General features: G+C 50.6%; 1 protein-coding gene across 4 annotated transcripts in view; it reads right to left on the bottom strand.

Moving 5' to 3' along the window:
- ABCC1 (ATP binding cassette subfamily C member 1) overlaps nucleotides 1-19,107 on the bottom strand; it is a 139,120-nt gene that overhangs the window by 82,792 nt on the left and 37,221 nt on the right. For all 4 annotated transcript variants that reach the window (XM_027043173.2, XM_027043174.2, XM_053213331.1 and 1 more), the window contains exons 2-5: nucleotides 14,882-15,058; nucleotides 12,498-12,623; nucleotides 8,914-9,051; nucleotides 7,853-7,978 (exon numbers count right to left, since the gene is read on the bottom strand). In XM_027043173.2, the coding sequence (XP_026898974.2) occupies nucleotides 7,853-7,978; nucleotides 8,914-9,051; nucleotides 12,498-12,623; nucleotides 14,882-15,058 (567 nt within the window). The remainder of the gene's footprint in view (nucleotides 1-7,852; nucleotides 7,979-8,913; nucleotides 9,052-12,497; nucleotides 12,624-14,881; nucleotides 15,059-19,107) is intronic.

Below are 19,107 nucleotides of genomic sequence, written 5' to 3'. Positions count from 1 at the left end.
CCCTGCCACCTACTTACTAGCCGTGACGACCTTGGCCAAGGGACCTGGTGATGCGCTTAAATGAGACAAAGCATGTTACGTCCTTAGAATAGTACCTGGTGCGGAGTGACTGTGGGAGAAATGGTATTAATGGGATTAATACTAACAGTAGAAACAATAGTACCATCTTCTATTTCTTGTAGCATCACGATGCGCCAAGCACTGTACCAGATGCTTCACATAAGGGTTGCCAAAGAAAGGCCCACAGGCTGGCTGCTGGCAAAGTCAAGTCTGATGGGTACATGGTGACGCCCACTCATTTACATAGCTGATAGTCAAATCTGATTGGCACACGGTGACGCCCACTCATTTACATACCGTCTGCATCTGCTTTTGAGCTACAATGGCATAGCTGAGTAGGTGCACCTCAAACTACGTGGTCTACACAGCCTCAATATTTACTATCTGGCTTTCTACAGAATAAGCTGGCTAAGCCCTGCTTACATCAGAGCCCACAACACCCCGAGACAGCGGTTACTAAGGCGTAAAACCAGAGCTCAAGTGACGGCCGTTTGCTTCCAAATCCAGTCTTCCTTGAGTCTTGCCACAGGACACGGAGCATAGCTGTGCGGGTCACAGACCTCATACAGAGATGCCCAGCTGAGGGGCAGGTGGGGGCTGAGACACAGCTCAACAAGACCCCCGAGTCTTGTGCCTTTGAGGGGCTGCATCAGCCTGAAGGAGGCCGGCCGTTCCCAAACTCATCCACCCGGAGGGGGTACAATGTCTTTTTCTCATTTGCACAGAGACACCGTGCAAACAGCAGGGCATTAGGCATCTATGCGCACAGGGGGCTCACCAATCCCGGCATTCTCTCACAATCAGGCAACTCCAGCCGTGGCACCAGAAGGAAGCAATACTGTGACTGCATAATCGAAGGCACGTTCATTCCCTTTTCGCCCTACTGTATACAAATGGGGGTCGTACCCCTGAGACTGCAAGAAATGATGGCCCAGAGGGAAAAGAGGAATCCTCACCCCGGCTAGTAAAAATCCCAGCTGCTGCAAGAAAATGCACCCTGCCGAAGCAGTGAGATCACATTATTTACAAGAACGTTTCACAGTTTCTAATGTGCACTCTCCAAGAGCTTTGTCCCATTCACTTCCCCCCTCCTTTGAATCCAAACAGGGATTTTCAGGTTATTTTTTTTTTAAGTTTATTTAATGTTTATTTATTTCTGAGAGAGAGAGAGGGACAGAGACAGGGACAGAGCATGAGTGGGAGAGGGGAAGAGAGAGAGAGAGGGAGACACAAAATCCAAAAGCTCAGACCTGGACGCGGGGCTCAAATCCACGACCCCGTGAGATCATGACCTGAGTTGAAGCTGGACACTTAACCAACTGAGCCACCCAGGCACCCCGGGATTTTCAGATTATTAGGAGTCATGTCAGGCTGACAGAAGGTCCCCACTGCCAGTGCAGAAAAGGAAACAGGTAAGTTGGAATCTGGTTTCTGGAAGCCCCTATCTGACATAGAAGGCTTTATTTGATAAAAACAACTTGAGCTCTAAAGTAGTCAAGAACCAGTAATTTTTTACGTTTATTTATTTATTATTTGAGAGAGAGAGAGACAGAGACGGCACGAGCAGGGGAGAGTGGAGAGAGAATCCCGAGCAGCCTCTATGCCATCAGTACAGAGCCCGACGCGGGTCTCAAACTCACAAATCCCTGAAATCATGACCTGAGCCAAAACCAAGAGTCAGATGCTTAACTGATGGAGCCATCCAGGCGCCCCAAGAACCGATAATGTAAAAAAAAGAAAAAGAAATGGGCTGGGCGCTGGATGAGAACCCAGACCGCATTCCATTCAATGGAAACCAAGCAGAACATTCTGACGTAACTCATGAATGGCAACGCTGTCAGTGAGGGGGTTTCCCAGCCTTGGAGGCTGAAGTAGAGCTAACTCCTGTCCCTGCATGTAGGAAGCTTATTCACTGGTCCCCCATTCACCTAGAAAGGAGAGTAATTCAGGCAAGCCCTGGATGAAGGCAGAGGGAGAGAGAGTCTGATTTATGCAACGTACAGAGAGAGCCACATTCTTTGGCATCTGTATCTGGCACCCGGCGATTTGGCCAAAACCCACGTGGCTTAAACCAATTTGGTACAATAGCCCCAAGCACTGTTTCTTTAAGAGCTGGTCATTCATTGTCTCCCACCAGGCAGTTTGGGAAACGGGCCTTTCAGCACTCTGGCCTTTTTGTCAGAAATGCTCGGGATCCCCGCTCAGCGTTTCTGGTTTTGACTCTTTTAGTCTCCTGCCGGTTACTCGAACTCTGCACCACCCAGATGCCCAGCAGTAAGGGGAGGATGACACAGCCATACGGCTTACAGCAGGGGTCCTCCAACATGGCCCTCCAGTGCCAGCATTCACGGTGCCTGGGAAGCTGTTAGATTTGCAAATGCATGGGTCCCGCCAAGAGCTACTGACTCAAAGTCTGGGGGTGCTCGCAGGGCCTTCCAAGAGATACACACTCGGGTGTGCCAACCCTGAGGAAGAGCTTCTGATCCAGCCTGGTGAACTCAGGCAAGACACTTCACCACTCTGGCCCTCAGTAACCTGATGTATAAGATGAGACTCACAGCCCTGCCTCATCAGGAGGCTTCAAAGACTAAGAAACTTAAAAAGACAACACACAGGGTCACTGACTGGCTCCGCCCTCCTCCTGACCCGCCTGAGCTGCTGAGCTGGCTATATAAGTGCCACCAGCCCCTCCGTGTCCCAGGCACCCTCCTACTTTCAGCCAGAGGGGTCCCCGAAAACACCTGCAACCTGAGTGTGTCACCCCCCCCCCCCACGCTGAGAATCTTCCAACATGGCCAAATCCCAAGTCTTCAAGGTGACATGCAATTCTACCCTTGATTTTGCAAGCTCAGCTCTAGGTCCCTCCGAACCAACCAAGCAGAACCCTGCAGTTCCCCAAACACCTACAAGGTCCTTTATACAGCTGGACCCTTTTACGTGCTGGTTCCTCGACCGGGAGCCCCGTCCTGTCTGGCCTTACAAGCCTGGCCGACGCCTCTTGTTTCTCAGACTCAGGACTCCCCTCCCCTGGACGCTGGCCCTGGAGCCTCAGGCTGAGTTAGGAACCTCTCCTCCAGCCCCTCAGCCCCCAGCACTTTCCTGCCTCGGAGCCCCACTGTCCACAGCTCTTGGTTTATTTGGCCAGTGCCCCCTCCTCAACGGTAAAGTTTGTTCATTTCAGTACCCAGAGCCCCTCCACCCTGCACCCCTGCACAATACCAAACCACTGTGACCAACAGCATAAATGAGAGAAGCCTTAAGAACAGACTTTATGAGGGGAGCCTGGATGGCTCAGTCGGTCAAGCGTCTGACTTCGGCTCAGGTCATGATCTCGCCGTTCTCGAGTTCCAGCCCTGTGTTGGGCTCTGTGCTGACAGCTCAGAGCCTGGAGCCTCCTTCGGATTCTGTGACTCCCTCTCTCTCCACCCCTTCCCTGCTCATGCTCTTTCTCTCTCAAAAATAAATACACATTAAAAAAAATTTTTTTTTTAAACAGACTTTACGATGCGTTCATAAAGCAATTCATGTTCAGTGGCTGCCTCTATTGTATGAGGGGTCAAGACTGACCATGAAGGGCAGGAGGGAACTTTCTGGGGTCCTGGTAGTGTTCTGTAGCTTGATAAGGGCTTGGGCTATTACTCATTTGTCACAACTCCTCAACCAGTAACTTTTACATTCAGGAATTTCACTATGCAAATTCTGCTTTAAGAGAAACATAAAACAGAAGCATATACAGATACTGCACTCTGGCTAGTGGTTTGCATGGTGCAAATGTCTGGGTAACGCATACTAAGTATTTCAAAGTACGTTTCAGATACCAAAAAAATGAGCCAGTTGGCTGGCTGGTTGGCCAGATATGTGATAAAGCAAGTTGAGCACAATGTTAACTGTAGAACTGAACTGGAGCGTGGATGGGTACTCACTTTCCACGTTCACAGCAAAAGTGCTGGGGGAAATATTTCCCATATTTATGGACAAGACTAAAACTACCTCTTATGCCAAATGAGCTGGGCAGTTTGACATGCGTTTTAAATGTCCTAAACCAATGCTTTTCAACCGTGCACCACCCGTAGATCCTGCTAAAATGAGGCTATGACCCAGCAGGGCTCAGTGGGCCCAGGACTCTGGATTTCTAACAGCACCCAGGGAATGCCAGTGCCGTCGGTCCAAAGACCCCACTTTGAGGAGTGGGGGTCCACTATATGACCACATTTGCCGTTGATGCCTCCGAGGGCAAAAGGAAACACCTCCCTCCTTTCACGGGCCCCATTCTAAGCAGTAGCCTTGGGGCCAACAAGGATCACAGAAAGGGCCAGACAGGAACCCCAAGAGAGCCCTGGACGGCTAGATGAGCCGCTCCCAGATTCCAAGCAGCCCAGGGCCTGGAGGTACAGAGGGGAGCAGCCCCACGGAAAAACCAGGGCCAGCACAGCCGTCTGAGTCATGCAAAGGGCACAGGGCCAGCTGGAGAGGAGGCCGACTTTGGTGACTCAGCAGGAGCGAGCCTGGAGAAGCCCAGTGCTGCCAGCTCCCACCCAGGCCCCACCTGCCCCTGGCCACCCCAGGGCAAGGCTGACTGCTCCCTGTGTGCACAGACAACATGTGACTGCGGCTCCGAAGTCAGGACAGCAGCTGGGGCTGGGCTCTCCCCATCTTCTGAGCTCCACTATGATGGGAGCCCTGAGGATAATGGGGAGACAGGCAGAGAAAGCACCTAACGGTGTCCTCCTCCCCCTGATCACCGGCCTCAGATCCCAGCACCAAATGGGGCTCAACCCACTTTCAAGAAGGGAACGCTGAGGTCCTGAAAGGAGGAGGGACTTGCCTGGGGTCACAAATCTAAGTCCCATAAGCTGATTCCCAGCCTTCCCAGCCTGCACCTCAACTGCAGGTACACGGCTGTTTGCCCACCCGTTCAGTGGCTGTCCCCCACGAGGCCACAAGCTTCCTGCGGGTACACAGCAGACTGCATTGTCCAAAGAGGGCCAGACATTATCTGCCATCTCATGAGTTCGTCTTAGAATGAGACCTGACCGCTCCCCCCCCCCCATCTAGAAGTGGGGTCTGTGTCCCCAGCCCTCGAACCCAGGCTGACTTCTGTGAATGCCTCCATCAACAACAGACTGTGGCAGGAGTGACACTGTGTGAAATCTGGGACTGGGTCGTACGAGGTGACACAGCTTCCGCCTGGCACCCTCTCTAGGAACACTCATTCTCAGACACGGGCCACCACACTGAGAGGTCACCCAGGCCACCCTGACATGGACCGTCAACCCTAGCTGAGGCTCCGGCCAGGGGCTGGTGCTAACCACCAGCCCAGCGAGTGAGAAGCCGCCTTCCCAATGCTACCATCAGGGAAACCCCGAGACAGAACCGCGGCTGAGCCCGGGCAACAGCCAGGACTATGAACCCTAACAATAAACTACTAGTTTTTTTATTTTGAGAGCAGGAGTGCGCAGGAGGAGAGAGGGAGACGGAGAGAATCCCAAGCAGGCTTCGTGCTGTCACCATCAGATTTAGGGTGTGAGTTAGGGTCTAACGGTCCAACCATCTCTGTAAGCTTAGACTCCTAAAACTGAATGCTTGGGGACAAGAGACGGAGCGTCCCAGTCCTGGGCAACCCAGCCTCCAGCCGCCCCAGTGTGGCAGAGCAGGCCCAAGGCCCAGGCTGCTGGGAACGCAGAAAGCACAACGGAGGAAGAAGCCAGCTCTACGAACCACCCTCATGTAGGGGCACCCGGGGAAAGAAGAAAAAGGAGTTTTTATCCAGATCCCCAGAGGGAACCAGACATCAGAAATTCCCTCTCCCGAGGTGCCTGGGTGGCTCAGTCGGTTAAGCGTCCGACTTCAGCTCAGGTCATGATCTCGCGGTCTGTGAGTTCGAGCCCCACGTCGGGCTCTGTGCTGACGGCTCGGAGCCTGGAACCTGCCTCGGATTCCGCGTCTCCTTCTCTCCCTGCCCCTCCCCCGCTTGTACTCTGTCTCTCAAAAATGAATGTAAAAAAAACATAATAAATTGAAAATAAATAAATAAAGGTTTCCTGATGGGGACATGCCGCTGACTAACACCCACCGCCATGCGCACAAACCCTGCTCAGCAGGAGACACGGCAGCCACAGACATGTGAGCCCCTCTCCTCCTTTGTGGCAGGCGTGAGCCGGGATCCAGTGGGCGCCCCAGGCGTCGTCGCTGCCCTTGTGAACTTTGCACACGTACAAACACACACACGCGCCCAAGAACACGCTAACGCACATATGCACACGCACACGTGAACGAAAACAGATGCACGTGCACACGTACAACAACATGCACATATGCAAACACACACACCTATGTTTTTTAGACGTAAAAACTCGGCTCCTCAGAGCCAATTCCCCACAGCTGCCTTCGTCCCCCACAAAGGCAGCCTCAGCCTTTTGATGAGGCTCAGGCCAAACCCCAGAGAATCGCAGCAGCTAAGAACTGCCCTTGCTGCCATTTCGCCAGTTAACAGCTGACTAGCCACGAACAAAGCGTCAAATAAATGCTCCAAAGGTTCCCCTCCCACTCAGAGTAAAGTCCAATGGCTCACACAACTACAGGCGATGGTCCCCACCTCTGAGACGCCATGTCTTAGCCCTCCGTGGCCTCTCGCTGCTCCAGGCACACTGGCCTTTCCTGCTGCTCCCTTGACAGTCCATGGCAGCTCCTGCCCCAGGGCCTTTGCACTTGCCAACCCCACCTGGACCACTCTTCATCTGGTATTTGCTCAGCTCGCTCCCGCACCGCAGTGAGGTTTCATGAGGGAGGCCTCCCCTGATGGCTCCTATCAACTCGAAACTGCACACAACCCTCAACCATCACATGCATTTCCTCTCCATGCTTTCCTCTCCTCCTCAAGATTCACTGCCACCTGACTGATATACACTTGGGTCCAGGGTTACAGGCTGTCTCTCCGGCCCACATGACAACATAAGCCTGAGGTGGGCAAGATCTCTGTGTTAGGCACTGCCACAGCCCTGTGCCCAGACCGGGGCCTGACACTTGGCACCAGATGGAACGAGGGAGCGAAGAAGCAGGAGAAGGAGGGAGAGGGGCAAAGAGGAAGGAAAAGGGGGAAGCCAGGAGGAAGAACGGAGGCAACAGTGGTCAACGACTATGTTCCCTTTTATTCTGTCAACAGGAAGACTAGTCATTTCCACCGCACCCACTCACACCCACTGGTGCAGAGAAGATTCCTGCTTCCCTCAAAATAACACAAGAGACTCAGGGTCTCAAACTCAAATCCCTCAAGGGCCAGGGACATACCACGACAGAAGGAAGCAGACTGTGTAATACAAGAGGGAGTGCTGGGCACCGTGTAGACTAGGGCCGCACTCCTCCGCGGAGCTCAAGTAATGCTGTGGGGGGGCAATGGCCCGAATAGTGACACAACTTCTCGTTCTTCTAGAAAACCTGCATTGTTAGAAGGGGAAATATCTTCACGTTTAAATGTTTTGCTCACATTTTCTAAAATCGCTATGGCAACCAAATGATCAAACCAGAAGGCCTGTAAGACACAGACGTTTACAAGTATGAAGCAGATTCCTTCCTTAACTCCCCCTAGCCACACAGAGGCCTCAGTTTTTCCATCTGTAGAGTGGGAAGGAGGATGTTACCTCTCTCTCTGGGCCTTGGCGGGGTAGGGGGGGAAGATGGAACGAGATCCCACGTGGATGATACTGTCACAGAACAAGTGTCTAATCGATGTTAGCTAACACCGTATAGTATTTTTCACACAAACACACACACCCGTGTCTCCGATCACACTTACAGGGTCGTGGATGGTTTCAGAGAACAGGGGCGATCGGTCCGAGAAGCAGGACAACACGAGCTGAATCAGCACGAGGGAAAAGTAAATGTAGAAAGTGACATCGCGAAACACGTCAATTTCAGCACCCTAGAAGTGTGGCAAGGAAGGAGGAAGAGAAGGTCACTTTCTGGAAGCAGCCTGCAGAGGCCAGGGAGCAGGTGCAGACCCAGTAATAAGCTTTCCTGCCCTAACAGAAGAGAGGCAGTCCCATCACGGTGTGCTCCCGGATGCCTGGTGAGGGCATCCAATGTGGCAAAAGGAGACTCAGGCTTGAGAGTTAACCAGCCCACGTTCAAGGCCTGGCCCTGCTCGTACTGGCCATGGGGTTTTGTCAATTCACTCAGCCTCTGTGCACTTGAGTTTCTCCATGTATAAACAGATCAGTGATTCTCAATCACAGAGGATTTTGCTTCCCAAAGAACATTTAGTAGCATCTGGAGACATTTCTGTTCACCCTAACTTGGGGTCTGCTACTGGAATCCATGGGCAGAGGCCAGGGATGCCCCGCAAACATCCTACAAAGGTCAGGACAGTCTCTTACAACAAAGACATCTCCGGTCCAAAATGTCCATTAGTGCTGAGGCTCAGAAACCCTGTCGGAGTAATTGTCAGCAGTCGGTAAGATTCTTCACGGAAAAAAACCTTGGTCAAGTATCAGGCCCCCTAGGGGGGCAGCCGCTCTGCGAACACCACTCCCCGCTCAGCTCTGGTGCACACTAAAGATTATCTACAGTTGACTTGCCTTGCTGTTCACTGCTGACTGGGGCTCAGAGGGCGGTGTGCACCTGTCTAGGGCTCCCACCCCTAGAGAACCCACATGGGCCCCTGAAGCTACACAAGTAAATGGGGCTCTGAAGAAAGAAGGTTCTAGATGAAAGGCTGAATGAGCTAGCGAAATCCCTGGGGGAAGAAGCTGGGCCCATACACTACTCATTGTCTGGATCCCAGGGCAATGCACGATTTCCGCATAAGCTGGAAGGAATAAGCACCTTTCCCAAGGGCCGCTCGAGGCCACCACTTACCTCTTTTAAGGCAGTCATGATTTTGGATCTCAAGATGGCAAGGGCGCACAGTAGGGCTACAAGCCAGAAAGTGAGCATGATCCCCGAGGACTGGACTCCCTTCCTTCTCTCGAGCTGAATTAAAAAGGTAGCAAGCAGCTGGAAGAGAGAAGCATACAACAGGAGTTGTCACAAGACCGGGCCCCACGGCCGCCCACAATCCCGGCAGCTGTCAGGACTGGATCAGGGCTGTCCTCAGCTCAGTGGTGCAAAAAACAGCCGGGGGGGGGACCTGGCTCCAGGACCAGCTCCGCTCTCACCTTGCTGGGTGACCCTGAGCAACTCACTGAACTTCTCTGAGCTTCCGCTGCCTCATCTGCAAAATGGAAATGCCAATAGCATCTAACTTGAAGGTTGTGGGAATTTAAGAAGATCATGAATAGATCTGGGGCAGGATGAAAAGTTGGGGGGGAAGCTCAGTTTAGAACAGATGTAGGCAGGGTACCTGGGTGGCTCAGTCGATTAAGCCTCGGACTTTGGCTCAGGTCATGATCTCACCGTTGGTGGGTTCCAGCCCCACGTCGGGCTCTGTGCTGACAGCTCAGAGCCTGGAGCCTGCTTCGAATTCTGTGTCTCCCTCTCTCTCTCTGCTCCTCCCCTGCTCATGCTCTGTCTCTGTCTCTCAAAAATAAGTAAACGTTAAAAAAATGTTTTTGGAAGAGACATAGGCCCACTTTTTCTTGAATGAATGGGCATGGCTGAGTGCCAATAAAACTTTATTGACAAAAACAGGCAGTGGGCCAAGCCTTTATTTACAGGTAGGAAGACCTATGTTCAAATCCCATCCCTGACTGGGACGAATTCTTCTCCTCTGGGCAACAGTGGTAACTGTTCTCCTTCAAAAGGAAATGAAGCTTACTTTTAATCTACCTACAATTACGCATGTCACCTACAGGGGACTTTATGAGAATGATGGCTGGCGGGGGAGAATGGGATTTTATGTCATTCCTGACACCGGAGGCTATTACTTCCATTTCACACCGATTTTATGATCAGGGAGAGAAAACAAATGATAAAACTACTTTTTCCTCTACAGAAGGAACTGCCACGGTCATTCTCCAGACAGGCAGAGCTGGCCTCCCGAGGCGTGTCCCCAAAGCCAGTCACGAGGAGCTGAAGGGTCACCCATGGCCCCTGCCCTTACTCCCCAGAAACACAACCACCTGTCTGTCCTCATCTATGCACCTCGGGCGGTGGGGGGGGGGGGGGGGGGCGGGGAATCTCTCTCACTCCCTACAATCTATCAGAAACTTGCAGATCTGCCATCAAGGCAGATCCTCACTTTAGCCACTGCTCACCCTGGCCTCAGCCCCCTCCCAACACTCTGGGTCACCCCACGGGCCCCCCACTGGACTCCCAGCTTCCAGTTCTGCCCCAACAATTCAATCCGTTCTCCACTCAGAGGCCACAGTCAGCTTTTCAATACACAGAGCCAGGCGTGACACACCCTCGCTCAAAACCTCTCCCTTCAGGACTTGGGGTTTCAACCTGGGGTCCAAGGACGGGCTGTGGCTGGGACCCAGAGATCCATGAACTTGGACAGGAAAACATCTATAGCTTCACTTTCCCTCATCAGCATCCCCAGCTGTGAGTGATGGCAATAAACCACGTAGTAGTAGTAGTACCTGGGACACCGTCACCATTAGAAATCCCACCTGAAGGGGTGCCCGGGTGGCTCAGTCGGTTAAGCGTCCGACTTCGGCTCAGGTCATGATCTCACAGTTCATGAGTTCGAGCCCCGCATTGGGCTCTGTGCTGACCGCTCAGAGCCTGGAGCCTGCTTCGGATTCTGTGTCTCCCTCTCTCTGCCCCTCCCCAGCTTGTGCTCTCGCCAAAAGAAACATTAAAAAAGAAAATTTTAAAAGAAATCCTATCTGAAAATATACAATTGAAGACGTTACATGTCCAACTATCACATATAGTTATCACTGCTCGGGAATTACAGAGGCATCCTACCCGCTGGTAGATCTTGATCTGAAATGCATATATCTATTTTGTTTCTTAATCTTTCGCTGCATGCATTTATTTATTTATTTATGAATGACAGAACGTGCGCGGGGGAGGGGCAGAGGGAAAGGGAGAGAATCTTAAGCAGCCTCCATGCCCAGAGCAGAGCCAGTCTTGGGGCTCTGTCTCATGACCGTGACATCAAGACTGGGATGCTTAACCGACTGAGCCACACACACACCCCTTTTGCTAACTGGTTTTACTCAACAATGGATAAACACTGTATGGCAAAACCATGCCATCAAATACACTGAGCAGCTTGAAAAAAAAACAGAAAAACCTCTCTGGATTCACACAACAGGTCAGAGAAGTCAGCCTCAAACTGCCCCAGCCAGCAGAGTGCCATTCACATGACGTTCTGGAAAAGGCAAAGTGACACGGACAGAAAACACACCAGTAGTTGCCAGGGGACGGGGGTGTGGAGGTTGGGGCTGCCCACAGACGGGGGGCAGCATGACGGAACTTTTGGGGGTAATGGGCTGCTGCAGATCTCGGTTGTGGAGCTGGCAGTGTAAGTGGGTTTATCAAAACTTAGGAACTTATTTAAGAAGAAAAAGTGAGTCCTACCACATGTAAGTTAAACCTCAAGTGGAAACATAATTGTAATCACAAATTCTTCACATATATCAATGTGTGTGCCTGAAGGGTGTCCTCTGTGCTCCTATGCATTTGTGTTAAGGACATTATCCTGAGACCTGACTGGCCAGGGAGAAAGGGGCCCATGGCGCAAGGAAGTTTTACAACCCAAGTTTGGGAATGAAGAACAAAACCAAACCCACTTAACCTGAAGCTCAAGGTCCTATGAGGTCAGCCCTCTGCCCTTGCTGCCGTCCTAGCTGCCCTCCCCCACTCTTACTCCCTCTCCCTCAGCCACACAGGCCAACTCTCCATTTCTTCCTGTGACCCCAGGACTGTTGCACGTGTTATTCTCTCCAAATGGAGAGTCCTCTGCCCGCAGACTATGCAACTTTGTAACATCCTGCTCATCCTTCAGCTTCAGCTCCATCACCCCTTCCTGCCTAGCCCCCAGACCCAATACATTTGCCAAACTTCACCCTTGCAGTGCTTCGCACAAGAGCAAACATTTTGTGTCTTTTTGGGGACTCATTCGTCGAGTGTCTGTTCGCACAACCAGACATATACTCCATGAGGACAGGAACTGCGTCGGTCTTGTCTCCAACTCCTGGCCCGAGAAAACTAGGAGGCTGCTGGTGCCGCCTGTGACTTTTTCAAGAGGAGCCAGATTTTTGGATTTTTACCAGGAGATGTGAGATCTTCTCATTTCTTTTTTCAGTTTATGCATTCACTTTGAGAAACAGAGAGAGGATGAGCAGAAGCGGGACAGAGAGAGAGGGAGAGACAATCCCAAGCAGGCTCTGCACGGTCAGTGGGGAGCCAGAGGCGAGGCTCGAACTCATGAAATCACGACCTGAGCCGGACGCTCAACTGACGGAGCCACCCAGGTGCCCCGAATTTCTAAACGCTGGCTGCTAGTTTTGGTCTCCATGGGGCCTGGTACACAGCTGGCTCCTACTTACCATAGTGATGCCCAAGAGGGTTGGGCTGACCAGAAACACTGGGGCCAGGAATTTGCCCCAACTTCTTTCCCAGAAAGAGTAGAAGAGGTCTGCCCAGCAGACGATCCACAGCAAAAATCCCAAGGCCTGGAAAAGAGGTACACACGTCTTACAAGGGACAGCAATGGAACTTTCCCTAGCACCCCCCGCCCCACAACTCCCCACCAAAAAGCTCAGCCTTGGAGGGACCAGTCAAGCCCTCAACCATCAGCTGTCCTTAGACATAGCACACCACACACCCTCTGGAACACGCGCAAGTCCTGGGGAGGGGGAGCCACCCTCTGGGGCATCACACACCAGTTTGTAACCAGAGTACGACATCCTCTCATACCCTCTCATACTCTCGTTGTCCGTGCACTGCTCTTCCCTTCCCCTGACAACTCAAGATCTCAGTCTACGGCTGACCTCCATCTGCCACCCTGGATGCTTGCATAAGGCCCCTCCTATAATAAGCGTTTATTAAACAACATTCATCCAACCCAAGTTCACTGGGGGCCCACTAAGGGCCACATACTTTTCAAAGTGCCAAGGATACAACAGGGAACAACACAGAAAAATCCGTGCCTCTGTGGAGCTGAGACCCTCGTGGGAAGAAATGGGCAAGAAACAAACTGGAAAAATATAGAATACCAGAGAGAGTAAGCGACATGAAAAGGTAGCACATGACACAGGGTGGTCAGGAAAGGCCTTTCCAATCTGGTGACATACAGGTAGTGAGCCAAACGTGGCTATCTGAAGGAAAGAACAATTTAGGCAGAGAGAATAGCAAGTGCAAAAGCCCTGAGGTATGAACATACGTGACTGGCTTATGGTTGCTATGTAATGAGCAATGAGTGGGGTAGATGGCTGAAGACGAACCCGGGGCCAGATCAAGCTGGGCCACTGTGAACATTTTATTCCCTGTGGTAAGAAGCTACTGGAGGGCTTTTAGGCAAGGCTTTTGTTTTGTTTTTTGGTAAAATCTGTTTTACTTTTTTTTTTTTAATTTTTAAAGACTGTTTCTCAGTTCTGTTTTTTTTTTTAAGTTTATTGATTTATTTTGAGAGAGAGAGAGCACGAGCAGGGGAGGGGCAGAGAGAGAGGGAGAGAGAATCCCAAGCAGACTCTGCACTGTCAGCACAGAGCCCTATGTGGGGCTCGAACTCACAAACTGTGAGATCATGACCTGAGCCGAAATCAAGTCAGATGCCTAAGCGACTGAGTCCCCTAGGCGCCCCTCTGTTTAACATTTTAAAGGGAGACGTTGCTCTCCCCAAAAAGTACAAAGTGCTCAAGAGAAAGACATTGGATCTAGTTGAGGACCGGGAAATTGACAGCATTTCACGTGGGATGAATGAGACGGGTTTCGATGAGGGTCCTATGGGCAAAGGGACAGCCTCAGTGAAACCACTCAAGTTTCCCTCTTTTTATGGAAATCAGTCTTGGGAAATATGAAAACCAAAAGAGACCCCCCGTGACTAAAAGCAGCACAGGATCTGGACAGGATCCCGAGCTGGGGTTGGAGGGGGGTGGGGGTGCTGGAAAGGACAGTATTGGGACAAGTGACAAAATCGGACACAGGCCGTAGATTCTTTTTTTTTTTTTTTTCCAACGTTTATTTATTTTTGGGACAGAGAGAGACAGAGCATGAACGGGGGAGGGGCAGAGAGAGAGGGAGACACAGACTCGGAAACAGGCTCCAGGCTCCGAGCCATCAGCCCAGAGCCCGACGCGGGGCTCGAACCCACGGACCGCGAGATCGTGACCTGGCTGAAGTCGGACGCTTAACCGACTGCGCCACCCAGGCGCCCCCAGTAGATTCTTATTAAAAGTATTACGCCCATGGCCTCTACTAACTGTACTGCCATTACGTGAGAGAATATCCCTGTTTTGAGAAAAGACACACTGAAGAATCAAGGGTCCATGTGGCAGGGATGGTTCCGATTCTCAGATGCTTCAGGAAAAAATAAACGCGTCCAGGGAGAGTGCCAGAGCAAAGCACAAAACAAAGGTGGAAACGTGTTAGAAATTGTGAACGTGACTAGCGGGTATACAGGGCCAGTGGGAGCTTCTGGGATCTTCCTTGCCGAGCTTCCGCAATTTGAAATTATGTCAAGGTAACAACACTTTTGGGGTAATAAAAAAGACAGCCTCGGGTCATACGGCCAGCGAGCCGAGGAGCCAGCGTCTGCACCCACGTCTGAACCCAGAGCCTCAGCCTTTATCTACCACATCACTCGTCCGCCTTCTAGAAAAAGGAACTCAGGGCCAATGAAGTACAAGAAGCAGGTCAGTCTTCACCAGCCGCCACCCCCACCCGAGCACACCCCACCTCCCCCACCAGGAGGAAATCCCAAGCGACTCACAGTTTTGGTTTTGTTGAGATATGTCATCTGAATGTAGCCCCGGTCATGGTGGCAGAGATAGAGGAAGTAGAAAGGGAAGCAGACCCAGAGATAAGAACAAGGCACCCACACGAGGACGGTGTTCTGAAAGCACTTGGTGAAGTCGGGGTTGCTGGTGTTCCATGTGACACTCCACTCCTGCGGACAGAAACACAGGGTCACGGTCAAGAGGCTGCACCAAAGAGGCACAGACATCTGCATGGAGTTCAAAGCTAGATACGACGGGTTGAGGAAGACAGACAAGGCCCTCCGTCCACCTGAGGCCCTCTGAGGCAGCACACGGAAACTGGAGAGACCAGGAGCCAGCAAGACCATGAAACAAAAAATAAGAAATAGAGGGGCGCTTGGACGGCTTCACTTCGGCTCAGGTCATGACCTCCCACTTTGTGGGTTTCAGCCCTGTGTTGGGCTCGGCGCAGACAGCTCGTAACCTGCTTGGGATTCTCTCTCTGCCCCTCCCGCCCTCAAAATAAATAAACAAACTTAAACGTTAAAGAAAGAAGGAATCGAGGTAGGCCCTGTCTCACATAAGAGGTCCTAGGACCTGTCGCAAGTTCCACAATCGTACAAGAGATGGGCACTGCCATTTGGAGGAACCCGGAAGGGTATTCTCCTGTCAGCTAAGGAATCCTTTGGTCGTCATGAATCATTCTACTTTGCAATCTTGTCAGCTGAGGGCTTTAGAAAGTCTGCTTCATCCCCACCACCACCAGCATCACGACCATTAGCATCACCTGCATCGGCATCATGGCTAACCCCCAAACGGCAGTCCTCTGTGCTAAGGGGACCCTATTCTAAGTTCTTCATATGGATTGCCTCCCTTCATTCTGTGAGTACTTCATCATTCCCCTTTCACGAGGGAAAGCTAAGGCACACAGAGGTTTGGTGATTCGTTCCTGCATCACCCCGCTGGTAAGATCTGAAGCCCAATTCGAACCCAGCCAACTTGGTTCGGAAGTCCCTGCACCGAACCACTAAGTTATCCAGCCTCAGAAATAAACTTGGTTTAATTGTTTATTTTTTTAAAAAAACCCACATGTATTTCATTAGAAACATGCCAAATAGGAGCGCCCGGGAGGGCTCAGCGAGTTGAATGTCTGACTGGATTTTGGCTAAGGTCATGATCCCAGGGTTGTGGGATCGAGCCCAGGGTCATGGGATGGAGCCCTGTGTTGAGCGCTAAGCAGAGGGTGGAACCTGCTTAAGATATTCTCTCGCTCTCTCGCTCTCTCTCTCTGCCCCTCTCCCTCACTTGCATCCTCTAAAATAAAAAGCTTTTAACTTAAAAAAGAAACATGTCGGGGCGCCTGAGTGGTGCAGTCGGTTAAGCGTCTGACTTCAGCCAGGTCACGATCTCGCAGTCTGTGGGTTCGAGCCCCGCGTCAGGCTCTGGGCTGATGGCTCAGAGCCTGGAGCCTGTTTCCGATTCTGTGTCTCCCTCTCTCTCTGCCCCTCTCCCGTTCATGCTCTGTCTCTCTCTATCCCAAAAATAAATAAACGTTGGAAAAAAATAATTAAAAAAAAAAAAAAGAAAAGAAACATGTCAAACAGATAAGTAGCCAGACACGTAATCAACAGAATGGGTTTATCTGCCCAGGAAAAAAACTTTCAACCAACAGTTAGGACTTCTATAATGAAGAACTGAATTCGAGTCCTGATTTGACCACTGACCAGTTACACAACTTTGGGAAAGTTACTCCCCAACCGTGGGTCTTAATTTCCTATTTCTAGGTCAGGTAAGATTAGAGGTCTAAAACAAGTGGCCCTCAGACCAATTTGGCCCAGAGACAGTTTGTCGTTACTCCTGTTTTCGCACGCTTTTAAAAATCATCTTCGCTTAGCTGCCAACATCCAAAATCGGGAAACTTCATGAAAAAACTTAGATCTGGCTTCTCTCAGAAAAGCAGGAAAGTCTGGCAGCACGGAACCCAAAATCCTCTTTTACAGCCGTTGCCAGGAGCTGGGGAGCGGCCTGGCTTAGGACAAGGTCAAGGCCCCATGCAGCCTACTTCTCACCTAGCAATCTCTCCCCACCACTGGCCGACGTGCCTTCCAGAAAGCTCCAGAGATCCCCGATCCCAACTGCCTCCACACATTCAGTTCAGCGAGACCACCAAAGAACTCCTAGGAACCTGGAATCTTAGGGCTCCGTGACAAGCCTTAAAGCCACATCAAAGAACATTGAAAAAACAAGAAGGTAATGGGAACAGAAAGATCATTTCACTTAAAAAGCACATTTGACTATCTGATTGAACTACAAGCTTCGAGCTTCTCAGAAAAGAGACCTCGTTATACACAACGTGAATATACTTAATGCTACTCAAGTCTACACTTCAAAATGGTTATTAAGATGCTTAATAAAAAGGATTTGACTTTTAAAAAGAGTGAGCGAGTGAGGGAGCTCTGGGTATTAACGAGGCACCTGAACGGCTTCTTCTGAGGTGTAATTATTCTACAATATCAACAATTATTTTTTCCGGAACCAAGAACAAGAAATCATTGAAAAATAAACTTGAAAAGGTCACCACACACAAAGGGGTTAGCTGGGAAACTTCTAGACACAAAGAAACCCGAAAAAGGACAAAAGTCATGCCTCTGGGGACTTGGGCATGTGGAAGACGGCCTTGTCAACAAGAATGTGATCAGGAAGAAGAATGATTTATGTCGAAGACCCATTATTTTAACTACTTTCACGCCACTTGTAATTCTTCAGGGGGTGGTGCAAACGAGATTAAACTGCTGGCGGTTGTGTTACATACAGAGCCGTTCCTTGACCAGTTGCCAGAAAAAGCTCATTCCAAAGGAATGTGGCCTTCTAGTGAAACACAATGCTGCGCCTTAATATATGCACTTATGTATACCAGAAGGTCGGTTCGTGTGAGACATCCCCAATTATTCCTTGCCTGGACTCCCGCAGTCATTTCCTAACCATTCCCCTGCTTCAGCCCTCCGGGCCCCCCCTCAGGGCTTCCTTCCACCCACCGCAGCCAAGTTACCTTACGTGTCTAGACATCCATTCATGCATCCAGATACACACCTACCCCCCCATCCATGAGCCTGTCCACACATCATCCATCCACTAGTCTATCTAACCAGCTACCCGCTCACCCATCCGTGCACCAACTCCTCCACCTACCCACTGAACCATCTACCCACCCATGCATGCATCCACCCATCCACCCATCCACCCATCCTCTACAAATGCAACCATGCATGCACACATGCCCACCCATCAACCACCCACCCACGCACCCAACCACCCAGGCATCCAGCCATGTTTCTCTGTGTTAATTCTATGAGCTAAAAATTTTTCAAATCACACACAATGGCATACATGTGGTGAAAGAGAAGCCTCCCTCCCCGAATCTGCAGCCCCCATTCCACCCCACAGGCAAAACTACCATTGCTAACACCCAAGTATCTTCCAGATACACTATTTTGTTTCCCCAGAAAGCACAATACATAACCCATTCTGTATCTCGCTTTTTAAAAAAATATCGGACACTGATTTTAATCAATAAAATAGAGGTCTTATTCCTTTTATTTTTTTAATTTTTTTAAATGTTTATTTATTTTTGACAGAGAGAGAGAGAGTGACAGAGTGAGCAGGGGAGGGGCAGAGAGAGAGGGAGACACAGAATCCGAAGCAGGCTCCAGGCTCTGAGCTGTCAGCACAGAGCCCAACGTGGGGCTCAAACTCACAAACTGTGAGATCATGACCTGAGCTGAAGCTGGATGCTCAACTGACTGAGTCACCCAGGCGCCCCTAGAGGTCTTATTCTTGAGAACTTAATTTTATTTCTTTTGAAAAAGGAAAAGTGACCAGCCATCTTCCCACCCCGAGTCCCTAGGTCCTGTCTCTAGGAGCAACCATTATTGTTTTTTTGTGCATCCTGCCAGAAACTATTTTATGCGTGTATATTAACAAAAATACATATTTTCTGTTACCAAATGGAAGGCCACATACTCCTTACACTGTTCTGTCCCTTGCTTTTTTCTCTGAAGAATTTTTTTTTAAGTTTATTGAAGTACTCTCTGCACCCAACGTGGGGCTCAAACTCAGGACCCTGACATCAATAGTCACATGCTCTTTCGACTGAGCCAGCTGGGCGCCCGGCTTTTCTCACTTAATAACAGATCTGAAAGGTCATCCTACACTGCAAAGTGTTTCTTCATTCTTTGTTCCA

Source organism: Acinonyx jubatus, chromosome E3 (assembly GCF_027475565.1).
Source record: "Acinonyx jubatus isolate Ajub_Pintada_27869175 chromosome E3, VMU_Ajub_asm_v1.0, whole genome shotgun sequence".
Lineage (NCBI taxonomy): Eukaryota > Metazoa > Chordata > Mammalia > Carnivora > Felidae > Acinonyx > Acinonyx jubatus.
Note: the sequence above shows the minus strand (reverse complement) of the source record. Positions and strands in the feature narration are given on the sequence as shown.